This window comes from Quercus robur, chromosome 5 (assembly GCF_932294415.1).
Source record: "Quercus robur chromosome 5, dhQueRobu3.1, whole genome shotgun sequence".
In the NCBI taxonomy this organism is placed as follows: domain Eukaryota; kingdom Viridiplantae; phylum Streptophyta; class Magnoliopsida; order Fagales; family Fagaceae; genus Quercus; species Quercus robur.
This window is the reverse complement of record NC_065538.1, coordinates 53,810,510-53,824,258: the sequence shown is the minus strand read 5'-3', so window position 1 is coordinate 53,824,258 and position 13,749 is coordinate 53,810,510. Positions and strand designations below refer to the sequence as shown.

Below are 13,749 nucleotides of genomic sequence, written 5' to 3'. Positions count from 1 at the left end.
AGGGGGGGGGGGGGGGGGGGGGGAATGGTCCTTAAAATTTCGTTAAGTTTGAAGCTTACAAGTTGTCTCTTCCTAAGAAGCTTTTGAACAAATTTCTGACACAATGATTGTAAGGTTGAATTTAATCAACCATCTTGTTGGCTTTATTTTGTACCAAATTTGCTTGTATTTCAGCAATTAGTAACCCTGTATTTAGGTGAGATTTTTGTAAGGGTAGTGAGTGAGATAGTGTGAAAAAATGCTCAAGAGTGTGCAAGAAAAACAGACTCGTGATTGGATCTCGCGGGTGACTCGCGGCTGTAAGCCGCTAGTTAGAAGCTGCACACGTGCCAGGCATGCCAGAAGTTGAAGCGTCATGCTAACTGGAGCACTACAGGACAAGATAAGACAACTGGCCATTCAGTCAAGCCGCGAGGCCAAGTCGTGAGCCAGCCCTATTTTGAAAAACCTGATTCTTCACATTCCATTCTCACCGCAGTATAAATACCCCTTATACCCATGAAAGAAAGAGAGCTTCCAGAGAGAATTTTGAGAGAGAAGCCCTAGAGAAAAACAAGATTAATTCATCCCCAATCTTCATTAAGAGACTCTTCAAATTTCTCAACTATCTTTCTCTCTATTGTTAAATCCTTGAGAAGGCTTTTTACCAAAACATTTTATCACCATATCCATTTCTGTGAGAGGGCTGTTTGGTACTTTGGGAAGCAGTTAGAAAGGAACCAATTTCACATTGGTTGATGCTATGATCAAGTAGCGGAATCCGGAAAGTTAGAAAAGAAATAGGTTCGGTGCAACCTCGTTGGAGCAAGAAGTTTGAAGGGCTTAGGTACACTGGGTAGATTAGGTTTGGAGGGTCTATTGCTATTCATGTGTCCCAACTACATTTTCTAGTGGATTACGTACCGCTTGGAGGGCGGCGGAGAGGTTTTACGTCGAGAGTTTCGGTTTCCTTTTCAATAACACATCGTGTGTTGTCTTTGTGTTTGCATCTCTCTTCCCTTAATCTTTGCCATTTAATTTCTGCTGTGGATGTGATTTTATTTAGTTTAGATTGTTTATCAATTCTGTATTAAGCTTATTCATGTTCCGCACTCTTATTGTTTGTCATAAAGCTTGAATTGATAATTTTGTTATTGGGGGTCTAAATGTTCAAGGTGTTCCATACACTTATTGAACTTTCAATGATGAAAAGCAATTAGTTTCAGAATACAAGAAAGGTTATTGTTATTTCAACAAGTGTTTTTAGGGTTTATTTACATTAATAACTCTAACACACATAACCATTATTTATATATAAATGTGTGATTAGGAGGGAATTACTTCTTTTCCCCTGCCCTATACACTCTTATAACAGTTACAAAGACAGAAAAGTTTGTAAAACTCAAGTAGGCAGACTTACAAAGAGTCTCGGCAAGGTGGTGCAGAGCTCTCTAACAAATTATTGTAAGAAAGATCTATTTGGCTGCACAAAAAACATGAGATATGTGCAAAGTAATCAAGAGAGATATGTGCAACTAACCCCTAAAGAAATCATGAGATAAATCACTGTCCAGGCTCCAAAGTAATATATATAATAGTATGTTAAATATTAGAAAATATATATATACACCCAGATTATGATATATTCATCTAGAATTTAGGATGAAAAACCATACTAGCAACCATCTTCAATGATATCTGCCCAAGCTTTATTCATCGATTAAATGCAAAACATCAATTAAATGTCTACATTGTATAAGTGAAAGAATACTAAACAATAATCCACCCTTATAGGTGAAAGAAAAGTTATGTTTTTCTGTTCATTTAAATGGCCTCCATTTTTCTTGTTCACTGAAATAAAAGCACGTTTACTTTGTATCTTCATTGTCTAGATGTATGCAGGAATCTCCCCAGAAATCTTACAGTTTCTCAAAACCCTAAAATACATAACTGAATTATATCAAATTGACCATCATCAAGTCAAACATTTATATCATTTGCCAATGTATGTACCAAACATACAATCTTACTATGCCTGTCATGTTTCTCAACATAGGAATATCCTGATTTAGCCCATCTATGTCACTAATCCTCCTGTACAAAGGATGCAAACCATAAGCCAAAACCATTGATTGACATACTATTAAATTACCGATTATCCCAAAAGCTTAAACTATCAAGAAATTGTGAGTTTAATCACTTAATCATAATTCTAACCCCCCCCCCCCCCCCCCCCACCTCACTTGTGGGCCTAAACTTCCTCTTAATAAGTGAGAGCCCAACAAGTGAGAATTTAATATTTTAAATGGAAGGTAGAGTGAAGACAGTGATCGAACTCAGGATCTCCTGCTCTGATACTATGTTAAATTACCAATTATCTCAAAAACTTAAGCTATCAGGAAATGTTGAGTTTAATCTCTTAATCATAATTCCAACACATACAAAAACAAACTCACATCATATCAAGCTACTGGATGGATATGAGAAGGCTTTTCACTCACAACTGAAGTAAATTATTCATAAGAGATATATTTGGTGAAATAGGTCCCTCAAGTCCACTTGCGTGCATTTCTCTTCAAGAATTTAAATTTGAATAAGAATATATGCTAAATTCAGACTCATCTACCATTAAAACTCAAAGAACTTGAGATATTTTTCAAAAGAACAAAGATCTCACAATCTTGTCAGTTGTTTCCAATTCTGTACAAAATTAGGTATAATTCCTCTGAAGTTGTTATCATTTATCCTACCGCATTGAGCAATAAAATGATTTTTGATCAAGCATAAGTTGATATTTATGATTTAAAGGAAAATATAAATAGAGGTGGATATTTATGCTTTAAAAAGAGGCAAATATATAAAAAGAGGAGGATATAATACTCTCACATATCTATTAGGTTTCTCAGCCTAGCAAAAGCTAATGGCAAGTTCCCTGTCAAACTATTGGAGGAGAGCATCCTGCAATTACAACATTGAAGCAATTAACCACTGAAATCCTTCAGAAAATTGTTAAAAGTGAAGAGAAAAGTTAAGAATTACAGAGCATCAATATGAAGAACTGAGGCGTCTCACAAAGTCTGCAAGTTGATCAAATCCCCGAGCTCAGGAGGAACAATGCCAGAGAATTGGTTTGCTTCAAGGCACCTGTTTGAAAAGGGGGTAAAAACCAAAATTAAAAAACGAAATATTGAGATTACCAAGAAAGCTTAATAGAAAAAAACATGATTAAAACCCTCCAAGAGGTCACTATGGAGTGCAGGGATATCAAAACCATTATGTAACAGATAAAGGATGAAAAGTTCCACAGGTTTTGAGGTCATGACAATACATTTAACAAGAAAACCGAAGCCTTTCTACTTCATTTCACAACTTTATCCCACTCATAAAGACTTCAATCACCATAAATGTCCTTTGTCCAAGATATACATGATTGAGTTAAACCAAAGTTCAAAACGTACACGTATGTGAGATAAGTAATATTTCCCAACTCCTTTGGAATTTCCCCTAATAAGCGATTCACAAGAACAGAGCTGCACATCACTTGCTGGTTAATTTAAGATAAAAGCAAATAAATATCAATTTTATCAATATAATTTTACAAAAGCTCACATAAAAGTTAATTGTGTTGAAGCCCATTCCAGTGGTACTGTTCTGTTGAGATAGTTGTATGCAAAATCACTATATTTAGAGGAAGACTGGTGTAAATTGAAAAGCACTGGGAAAAAAAAAAAAAAAATTTCTGTAATCAAACCTTGTGAATTGAGCAAGAAATTAGTGCTGCAAAATATTACCATCAAACATGTAATTGAAGCATTTCAAAACGATCTTACATTTCTTGGAGGTGAGGAAGTTTGACAAGTTGAGGTGGAAGCATGCCAAGAAGACTATAACCCTTTAGCACTTTATAAACATGAGAAATAAAATATTGAGTCTTGGCAACTATTATCATGAAAAGTAGATCAATGATTGTTGAAGATTCTAGAAATAATTCCAAGTTGGTAGACTTCCATATATAGATTGATTGTAAATATATATGTTTCCTAGATTAGAGATATGCTCTATTGGCTCAGAGATTTTAGTCCTAAACTTTAGCATTCCAATTATGTATAGTGGCTATTTATGCCCACAATATTGTAAAAAGAAAAGTATGAATGAAAACCAAGTTTTGACTATGATAACATGCTAAGAGATTTAAACAGATTGCTAAGTAGCTCGGTTGACATTCAAGGTGCCCAATGAGCCAAGTTCAGAGAATGGAAAACCTTACCTGTAATGTACTTCAGTTTTTGCTGCAAGTAAGCCCAGGCCAAGTTCCCAGGTATTCTGCATTGATAAGAGTATCAAAGTCATGTAAGCGCCTTGGAATATATAACAAGTATGAAAGCAGAAAAATAAAAGATGCAACATCCACCTTGAAATTTCCTGTTTGACAATTATTTGAACCTTCTTCCCTTGAGATCTAGCTGTCTTCGCCCTCCTTCCACTGAAAGCTATAACTTCATCAATATGCTTCAGCTTGAGCTGAAGCATCTCAATCTCTTCTTCAACCCTTCCAGATCTCTGTAAAATATAAGAAATGCTTACACGCAAATACATGCATGTAATATCCATAAATGTTCAGCAGAAATCTGTGCATATACAAAACTAATTTGATGCATACTAAATTAAATTCTTATCATTATCCCAGATATCAAAGGCAATGAAAAGCTTACAAATAAAATAAAATTCTTCCAGATCTACATAGAACATAATAATATGCATACATCAATATAGGCTGGCCTTGCCTCTTTCACTCCTAACATTTTACTAGATACTGATACTAAAATTTACACATGTTATTAGGAGTAGAATATTTTCCTGGACTATCTATTTCAGCAAGGTCTTATTAGGGGTAAACTAAATGAAATAAGACCTTTATATCAAAGTTCCCATCACTACTGCAACAAGATCTAGTAACTTATCCCTAAACCTTTACAGTTGATACAGGCATTTCACCCAACTAACCTTTTCTAAGGTGATGAAATATATGTAACTAGCTAACAGCAAATGACAAAGAATGACAAGTAAAATATAAGAAACTATTTTCTGGCAGAAAGCAAGGCATCACAAGTGCCTTGCCTTCTGCCAGAAAGAAAATATGGAGCAGCCCATGAAGAAGGTCCATATACCATACAGAATACAAGAGATGTATCAAAAATGATAAAATTACTTCAAAGGTGGACAGTTCAAAAGGGAAAAGTCACAAGCAGAACGAACTTCTAACATAACTGGAATAGCTAGCATGGAGTTGCGCTCTAAAGAGAACAAACCTTAAATCCAGCACTTATAAATTGATGCCCGAGGGGTTGGCACTACAAAGTAGGCAGAGGCAGTGGTGGCAAAAGGGAGTCGATGTGGCAATTAAGAGGAGGTGTACAGACATATGATAAAGGCAGTAGGGGCCAGAGTGGTATGGCTGATAGTATTATGGTGAGTTGAAACATGTAACAATGGTGGTGGCGGTGTTGAAACAAACATTTAATAATATATATAATCAATACAGGATGGAAAATAACAAAAATTCCAGATGGGTAATCTTCAAACATGAAAACTATCAAATTTTGATGGGAGAAAGGTTTTGATCTCTAAAATCAATCTGATCAGCACACTTCAGATACATTTTCTTTGGCTATTCTAAAAAGTTTTTGAAAAATGTTTCCTTGATTACTACTTCTCTTTTCTCACAATATTTTTCTTACGAAAGATCATATTAATCAATAAACTTCATGTGCCACAAATTTCAGAGGAGAAACATAGAAAATAAATGAAAAATCTTTTAAAACAACAGGAACATGAAAATTAATTCAAGTCCACAATGAAGATCATGTTTATGTTGTCAATAATGGTAAGACTCTAAAACAGTAAAACCCCACAATGGAGAAATATGCCTAATATCAAGATGAAAACACAAAGACAAAGCCCCAAAAGCCACTCTCCGTGTAAACCCCAACAAAACCTAAGACCCATATACATTTGAAAGGATATTCCACACCAATTAGAATAAAAAACCAAGAAAGCACAAAAAAATCCCATTAGTCTAACATAGGCACCATCGGCCAGCGGCGGCATGGAAAACCCCCTCACCAGAGAAAATCTTCAAACCTTTTTTTTCTTCATCACCGTCAGATTTTTTTCTCAGTAGTCTGCAAAAACAAAAAAAAAAAATTAAAATTAAAATTAAGAATATTAAGCATTTCAAAATTAAAAACCCGTTTGAAGAGAGAGAGGATCAGATCTTCTGGGGAAAATCTTTGAACCCGTCCGTTTGTTGAATTGAATCTGTCTATTTTTGTGGAAAGGAAAACCACTTTCTTATGGGAAAATTTTCTGCTTATGAAGATGGGTTGGGTTATCTGGGAAAGTGTGAGAAAAAAGCGAGAATTTTTTCAGAGAGAAAAGTGAAGAAAGGAAAGTGAGAGAGAAAAATTGAAAATACTAGCCGTTTTATATATAAACTAGCCGTTGCACGTGTTCTTTATATAAACCCAAAATGAAATGCTGATTTTCCCCAAAAAAAATACTGATTTTCAAATATTTTTTTGAATAAAAAATCAGTGTTCTTTTTTTTACCCTGTTCTTCTTTGTTCTTTCAAAATACCAATTGATGGAAAGAACCATTTAAAATGTCTTTTGAAAAGTAATGAAAATAATTCATTAAAGAATCCACTTTCTTATGTTTTAAAAAATTAAATGGGTTGGTTTATTTGTTTGTGTGGCTTTCCTCTCAATGATATTATCATTTAGCCCAAAATAAGAAAAAATGTCTTTTCATTTTTGTGTCTCAAAATCTTATATTTTTTATTGGTATTTTAAATTTTAATATTACTTTTTATTCTTATATTTCCCTCTATTTTAAGTTGTACGAAGAATAATTGGTAGTAAAGCCATTTTCGCTTGGGATTATAAATTCATATTATGTTATTATATGTGTAACATATAACATATAACTTATCAATTTACAAATATAGAATCACTTAATTATAATGCTATAGTTACAAACATTGTGTTCAGATACCTTTAAAAATCTTTTTTATCATTTAAGCAAGAGTAAGGCTTCCATACATTCATTTGAATTGTCAATATCAATAATTCAATACGAATCTGTTTTAACAAGGTCACTTTTAGTTTTCGTAATAGTTAGGTCACAGAGTTTTTTATTTCACTCTAGGAACCAAATTCAAAATTTTATATTAAAATAACGATATAGAAAAATATGAATATTTAAAATTTTATGAGCCAACATTAGAAAAAACATGATTTGAACTTGTTTATAAAAGATCATACCTAATTTAATCTTTGTTTATTGTTAGGTTGATTTGTCCAAAAAGTGAGTGAGTTCTAGTTAGTTTTAAGTTACATAATTTATCGTTATTGGTAACTCTAAATATCAAATTAACCAAAATTAGAATAATAAAAAAATTGGGGTTTTAAAAGATTTTGTCAATATTAGAAAAATAACCAAATTTGATACACACTAATCTCATCACAAGCGGTTTTTTTTTTTAATTTTTTAATTTTTTTTTATTTTTTATTTTATATATACTGTCATAATGTTTAAAACTGAGATAAAGATAGTGTCATAATTTTTAGAATCTTTCTCTATATGATTTTTTAAAAAGTTATTTGTACGTGGATTGACCCGCTTATGACATGTTTTTTATCATGCCGTGTTTGTGAGTTGGGTCAAACATTGACACCCCTAGGCAAAATCTTGTGCTTTAAGGAACCTGTGTGACAAGGATATTTATAGAAGAAAGTTTACATGTAATTTGAATTGTTGAGAGAGAGAGAGAGATAAAATTATAAAACCTCCATGTATCTATTTAGTTTGAAACCCTAAATGGGCTCAATTGGAAATGCCTAGAGTTATTAATGTGAATTGAACTATAAAACTCTTGACATCGAAAAATGAAGACTAATATCAAAGATTTGAAATGTGCTAAATAACATATGGAATATATTAACATCTCCCTTGAAACTTATAGAGGGTGGAGGAAGCTATCTTGAGTTAAAGGTGGGCAATTCAATTGAAGATGAAATGACAAAGATGTCATGATGGATAAGACATGGAATCATTGAAGACTACAAGGAGTATGGAATTGTTGAAGGAGAAAGTACTTTATACGTCCAAGATGTGTCACTTAATAAGTTAAACAAAAATATGGTCTCAAGAGTCGTCGTAAATGTTAAGAGCCTCATAACCCAACCGGTTACTACTTCTTGGTGTTCTCAGTAAAAAAAATTTAGGGTTTGAATTCACTTAACCCATCATAAGTTATAACTATCAAATGGAGAAAAAAAAAGTCTTCATAGACCGTCTTAATCACAATTATGATTGTCAAATAAAATTTCTTGATTATATAACTTGCAAAATATTAATTAATAAATTATGTTTAATTTTTGAATGTCAATTATATATACGCACTATGAATTTGCTCTTTTGGTTGATTAACAAATCTAATTCATCTTGCGTGAAGTTAATAGTGTTGAGTTACTTGAGTATGGTCTAGGCAAGAGAGGAACGAAGTAAAGAGGTAGACTTCAAGAATGCATGCAATGTCCATCTTTTGTAACAAACCCTTATTAATAGGATCTTTTGCAAATAATTAAGCACTCCCACATATCCAGTGCTCTCTAAAATATTTTGAAACTAGGCATTCACTAATGGTGCCACTTGGGCATCTTTTGTAATTTGCTAATTGAATAAATAAAACTTCTTCTCTTTTCACCAAAATAAATAATAATAATTCAGCCAAAATAAATAATTAATCTATCATTGTGGCAGCAAAATGAAAGTTTTATGTACAATCCGACGACGTGGCATACACTATCAAGGTATGAGCAATTACAGATGAGAGGATTATTGTACAGTGGCCTTGAATCTGATTTAGATAAAGGCATTAACCAACTTGACCCATTTATGCATGTATCCACATTAACATTCCATTCTTTAATTCCTTCTCAATTGTGTAGCTATTTTACCAAGGGCTTTCACTACATGATAAATCAAACTTAATCAAATTTTCCTTTTTTTAAAGATAATGTATGAATACTTTTTTTTTTTTTGAGAAAAATATACTTTTTATTTTTAATTAACTTAAAAAGTATCAATATTTATTCTTTCTCTCTTATATTTCATTTTGAATTATCAAAAGGTGAGTTGATTGCAAAAGACCTTAAAATATATATACCATTGTAAAAGAATTACTTTAGTTTTTAAAAAAAGAAAAAGAAAAAGAAAAATCAATATATAAAATTGACACATTGATTAGGAGATACTTTGACAATATGTCATAATTTTAAGTAAGGTTATATGTAAGAATGTTATTTTTTGCTACATCATAACTATAACAAAAAATTATGAAAAATTTTGTGTTCCTAAAATTTTTCTTTGCTTATTGTGCAGCTGTTTGGAAACTTGGAATTGCCACAGTACTGTCACAAAAGCTAGTATTTCTTTTACTCTCCAGATTTTTCAAAATTGTATTTCACATGCATACTAGTGGGGTTTAAACTTTAAGCCAAGGTGTCATTTATGTCAACTGTCAAGCTCACTAGCATTGTTTCTTTCTATATTGGAACTGAGGAAATGGAAGGTCCAGTTGTGAATGTACCGTTTTGTTACTTCCATGGCAAAGTTTGATGCTTCCAAGATGAACCTTGTCTTTACTCTTTACATGTAGTGTCAACTAGGGATGACAAAATATGCCCGACTCGTGGGTACCCGGTCCAACCCGACCCTAATGGGGCAGATTTTACCTAATCCGTGAAGCAAATGGGGGTGGGTTTGGATTTTAATAATAAAAAAATCCGAAATGGGTTTGGGTATAATGCAAACCCGGCCCGAACTCGACCCGTATAAATATATAATATTAAAAACAATTTAGAAACTCTAACTCTAAGTATAAATATCTTCTAAACTCTCTCTTCATCTCTCAGCTCTCTCACTCACACGACCGCCTCTCTCTCTTTATCTCTCAGCTCTCTCGCTCACACGGCCACAAGCAGTCAAGCACAACTCTCTAACTCTCTCATCTTTGGTTCGCCCTCACCAATCTTGCACAACCCTCTCATCTCCCTCGCCTATCTCGCACAACTCATATGGCCATATCCCCCACCCATCTCGCACCGATACCCTGCTAGTCAGCAACCCTCTCACGACCTCACTCAATCGCCCCCCTCACGGCCTCGCTTAGCCATCCTCTCACGGCCTCACAGCCTCTCTCCACCTCGTTCTCCATTTTTTTTTCTTTTTCTTTTTCTAGGTTCAGTTTGTCTCAATCATGTGAGTTTGTGTTTGTGTTTGTGTTTGTGATTTTGAAAGGGAAAATCATAAATTTGAAATTTGTGTTTGTGTTTCTGATTTTGAATGGGAAAATCATAAATCTAAAAATTTGTGTTTGTGATTTTTGTGTTTATGTTAGGATTTGTGTCTGTGTTTGTGATTTTGGGTCGGAAAATCATAAATTTGAAATTTGTGTTTTTGATTTTGGGCCGGTCATGACAGGACAGGGTCCGATGGAGTGAGTTTGGGGTGAAAAAAAAAATCCGTTTATTAAACAGGCTAGGTTCAGATCATGGGGACTGGCCACAGGTCGGGTTCGGACACAAAAAAACCAGCCCAAACCCGACCCGTTGCCATACTGTCAACAGAGAATGTCATATCTCCATTGTTCATTTTGAAGGTAATTTAGGGGTATTTAAACAATAGTTTTTAGTATTTAAAAACTACAGCACGTATTTCCACAACACTTTTTAACCAATATATTTCCATAACACTTAAACAACAATATAAAAAATCTCTAACCAAACATGCATTTTCTCTTTTTATTCTGCAATATTCTTTAGTTTCTTATTTTCTTTCTTTGGCTTTTATTCTTTCTTTTATTTATTTATTTATTTTTTGAAGGACATGGCCACATAATGCATGTTAATGTTAAAGTTAAAGTTTTTTTTTTTTTTTTTTGGCTGAATGCGTATTTGAAAAGTAGGTAAGTAAACGATAAATGCAACAGTTCACTCTGCAAACAATACAAAATTTTGAAAAAGCGGTTAGAGATGCTCTTAGAGTGTGTTTGGCATGAGCTTTTAAGCTCTGTTTTTAGTATTTAGTTTTTTTAGCTTTTATCTACAACTTTTTAAAACCTCATTTTTTCTCGCATTTTCTCACATTTTCAAATTTTTTTTCAAGGTACAAATAAATTTTAGCACACTGTCAACAAAAAATTTTGATATTTCAACTAAATAAAACTGCTTCCAAACAGACCCTTAATATCTTGGCCTTTGAGTATTTCTCTTTGTATCTGCCCATTTTGTGTAAACAATGATGTATTGATTGTAAAGATTGGTCCCAATAGAGAGGTAAAATGGGCTATAAAGCCTAATTCATACTAAAGCGTATATTATGAAGTAAAGTAATCTGCTGGACAACCTGGACCAGTGTTAAGTGAATGGACCAGGGCCTACTTGATTAAAGTGGACTAATTGGGCTTCACTAATAGCCCAATGAAGGCCTCCTAAGAGGAAATAAAATCCTATCCATTTTAGTTTGGTTGAAATGGGTTAAGTCTAATTCATTGTATTAACTTTATTTTTTGAATTTAATAATATATAAAATATTATTTCAATCAAAAATTTGAATAAAATGGTAGTAGAAACATCTCTAAATTTTTAATATTAATCAAAAACTCTTTCTTTGATAATCATCAATTTTTTTTTTTTTTTGAGCAAAATTTAAGAGTCCGTTTGGAAACAGTTTATTTAATTAAAACTGAAAACTTGTTTACTGAATATATTGTAGATAAAGCTAAAAGGTAACTGAAATAGTTCAGTAGGACCCATGAATAATACCAAAAAGTGCAATGAGATCTATGAATAGTAGCAAAAATAAGCTAAGTAGTAAAAAAAAAAAAGGCTTTTTAAGCCAATGCCAAACACAACCTAAGTATGATAGTTATTAGATATGCATTTGAAACAAGCTTCCACTAAAACAACGGTTGCATATTCATATTATCCTTGACAAAAGTAGAAATAATTTTAAGGGAATTTATGAAAATTTTTAGAATTGATATTTAATAACTTATTTGAATAATAATTCATCTTTGACCATTCATGTTTTATTGACAAAGTAATAAAAGTTACAAATTAGCTGATATATATTGAGTCAATATGCATAGTTTACTATCGCATTTATTGATAAGGGAATAAAAGTTACAAATTAGTTAATAAAAATTGAGTTTTTTTTTTTTTTTTTTAAAGAAACAAACACACACACAAAGGAGAGAAAAAATGGGTTCTAACACAAAGATACACTACAAACTCCATTCAAAGTGACAATTTATATTACATATAACACTCTCTTGAGCAATGTGGGATAATTACTCATTTTTAGAAACAAACAAACACAGTAACACACACACACTCACAAGAGTGGGGAAAAGAAGTTCTAAGTTTTAACATAAAAGCATACCACAAACTTTACTCAAAAGTCATGGTTGCTTTTAAGGGAAGATAAAATAAATGTTGAGTTAATAAACATAGTTCACTATAGCTATAGAATATTAAGTTACATGAAATATGAGCAATAACTTCATTAATTTACAAAATTTTAAGAAACTTTTAGTCTTGCTTAAATGATAAAAAGGATTTTTAAGGTACCTGAACACAATGCTTGTAACTATAGCATTATAATTAAGTGATTCTATATTTGTAAATTGATAAGTCTTATGTTACACATTTAATAACATAATATGAATTTATAATCTCAAGAGAAAATGGCTTTGCTATTAGTTATTCCATTACAACTTAAAATAGAAGGAAGTGTCAAAAGAAAAAGTAGTATTAAAATTTAAAATACCAATACAAAACATGAGATATTGATCAGACAAAAATATATAGGTGATTTTTTTTTCTCTTTTTGTGCTAGATGATAATATCATTGAGAGGAAAACCACACAAACAAATAAACCAACCCTTTTAATTTTTTATAACATAAAAACATAAATTCTTTTAAATGGTTCTTCCATCAATTGGTATTTTGAAAGCACAAAGAAAAACGGGGTTAAAAAAAGAACAATAATTTTTTATTCACCAAAAATATATTTGAAAATTAATATTTTTTTTAGAAAGAAAAATCAATATTTTTTTCTTGTCCTAATCACTTGCTGACTTGCACATGAGTTCCACGCAATAACAATTTCACTTACAAGAATTACTTGGCATGTGAAAATTTTTAATTGAATGTGTGTTATTTACAACTTATAAATGAATCAAAGCTTAAAAAAGTTATAGTAATTTTTTACTTCTTAGCATTAAGTGAGTTTGTTCATCATGAATATTATTTATTTGAAATGAATTAATTTCATGATTCAGATTGAATATTATTTATAGACCAAACAAGAATTGGGTGTGTCTTTTAGATTGTGAAGTTACATCCTTCTCACGTTCCTTTGAAACTTGTGGTTAAAGCACCTTATGGAACCTAGGTTGCTTCTTTTGGAACTTCATTTGACTAGGTCAACCTGCTAGGCTCAAGCCTCTTGAAAACATATTTCAGTTGAAAATTGTTTGACCTAGTCATGGGTGGCAAGAGTTTGGCCAAAGTAGTATATTTTTGCTTGCATGTTCAACGTTCAATTTGCATAACTAATATGTCTTCATTGAAATCAAAGTGACATGTTGGATGATATCTTGTTAAAATGATTTTTTAACACTGGAAAAGAATTTCTTTTG

The 13,749-nt window shown here is 32.1% G+C and overlaps 1 protein-coding gene across 3 annotated transcripts; it reads right to left on the bottom strand.

Annotated features, from left to right (window-relative positions):
* Positions 1 to 2,208: 2,208 nt before the first annotated feature.
* Positions 2,209 to 6,411, bottom strand: LOC126728953 (protein SULFUR DEFICIENCY-INDUCED 1-like). 3 transcript variants are annotated; one of them, XR_007656430.1, is made up of 4 exons: positions 5,289 to 6,411; positions 4,391 to 4,539; positions 4,247 to 4,302; positions 2,209 to 3,123 (listed from the first exon to the last, which is right to left on the bottom strand). XR_007656430.1 is itself a non-coding variant. In XM_050434725.1 (4 exons), exons 1-3 carry the CDS (start codon positions 4,588 to 4,590, stop codon positions 3,068 to 3,070), a joined length of 312 nt encoding a protein of 103 aa, XP_050290682.1. In that variant the 5' UTR covers positions 4,591 to 5,109; the 3' UTR covers positions 2,879 to 2,937; positions 3,052 to 3,067. The 3 variants fall into 3 exon arrangements, 2 of the variants coding, with proteins under 2 accessions (XP_050290681.1, XP_050290682.1); XM_050434725.1 differs by lacking the exon at positions 5,289 to 6,411 and having other exon boundaries at positions 2,879 to 2,937; positions 3,052 to 3,123; positions 4,391 to 5,109; XM_050434724.1 differs by lacking the exon at positions 5,289 to 6,411 and having other exon boundaries at positions 4,391 to 5,109.
* Positions 6,412 to 13,749: the final 7,338 nt, after the last annotated feature.

Bases quoted from the DNA above. Each gene is read 5' to 3' on its own strand.
- LOC126728953 (XM_050434724.1), bottom strand. From the start codon at position 4,590: ATGGATATTACATGCATGTATTTGCGTGTAAGCATTTCTTATATTTTA. The intron at 4,303-4,390 runs GTGGATGTTGCA...TTATCAATGCAG, and splicing joins GTCAAACAGGAAATTTCAAG to AATACCTGGGAACTTGGCCT. The intron at 3,124-4,246 runs GTAAGGTTTTCC...CTTTTCAAACAG, and splicing joins AAAACTGAAGTACATTACAG to GTGCCTTGAAGCAAACCAAT.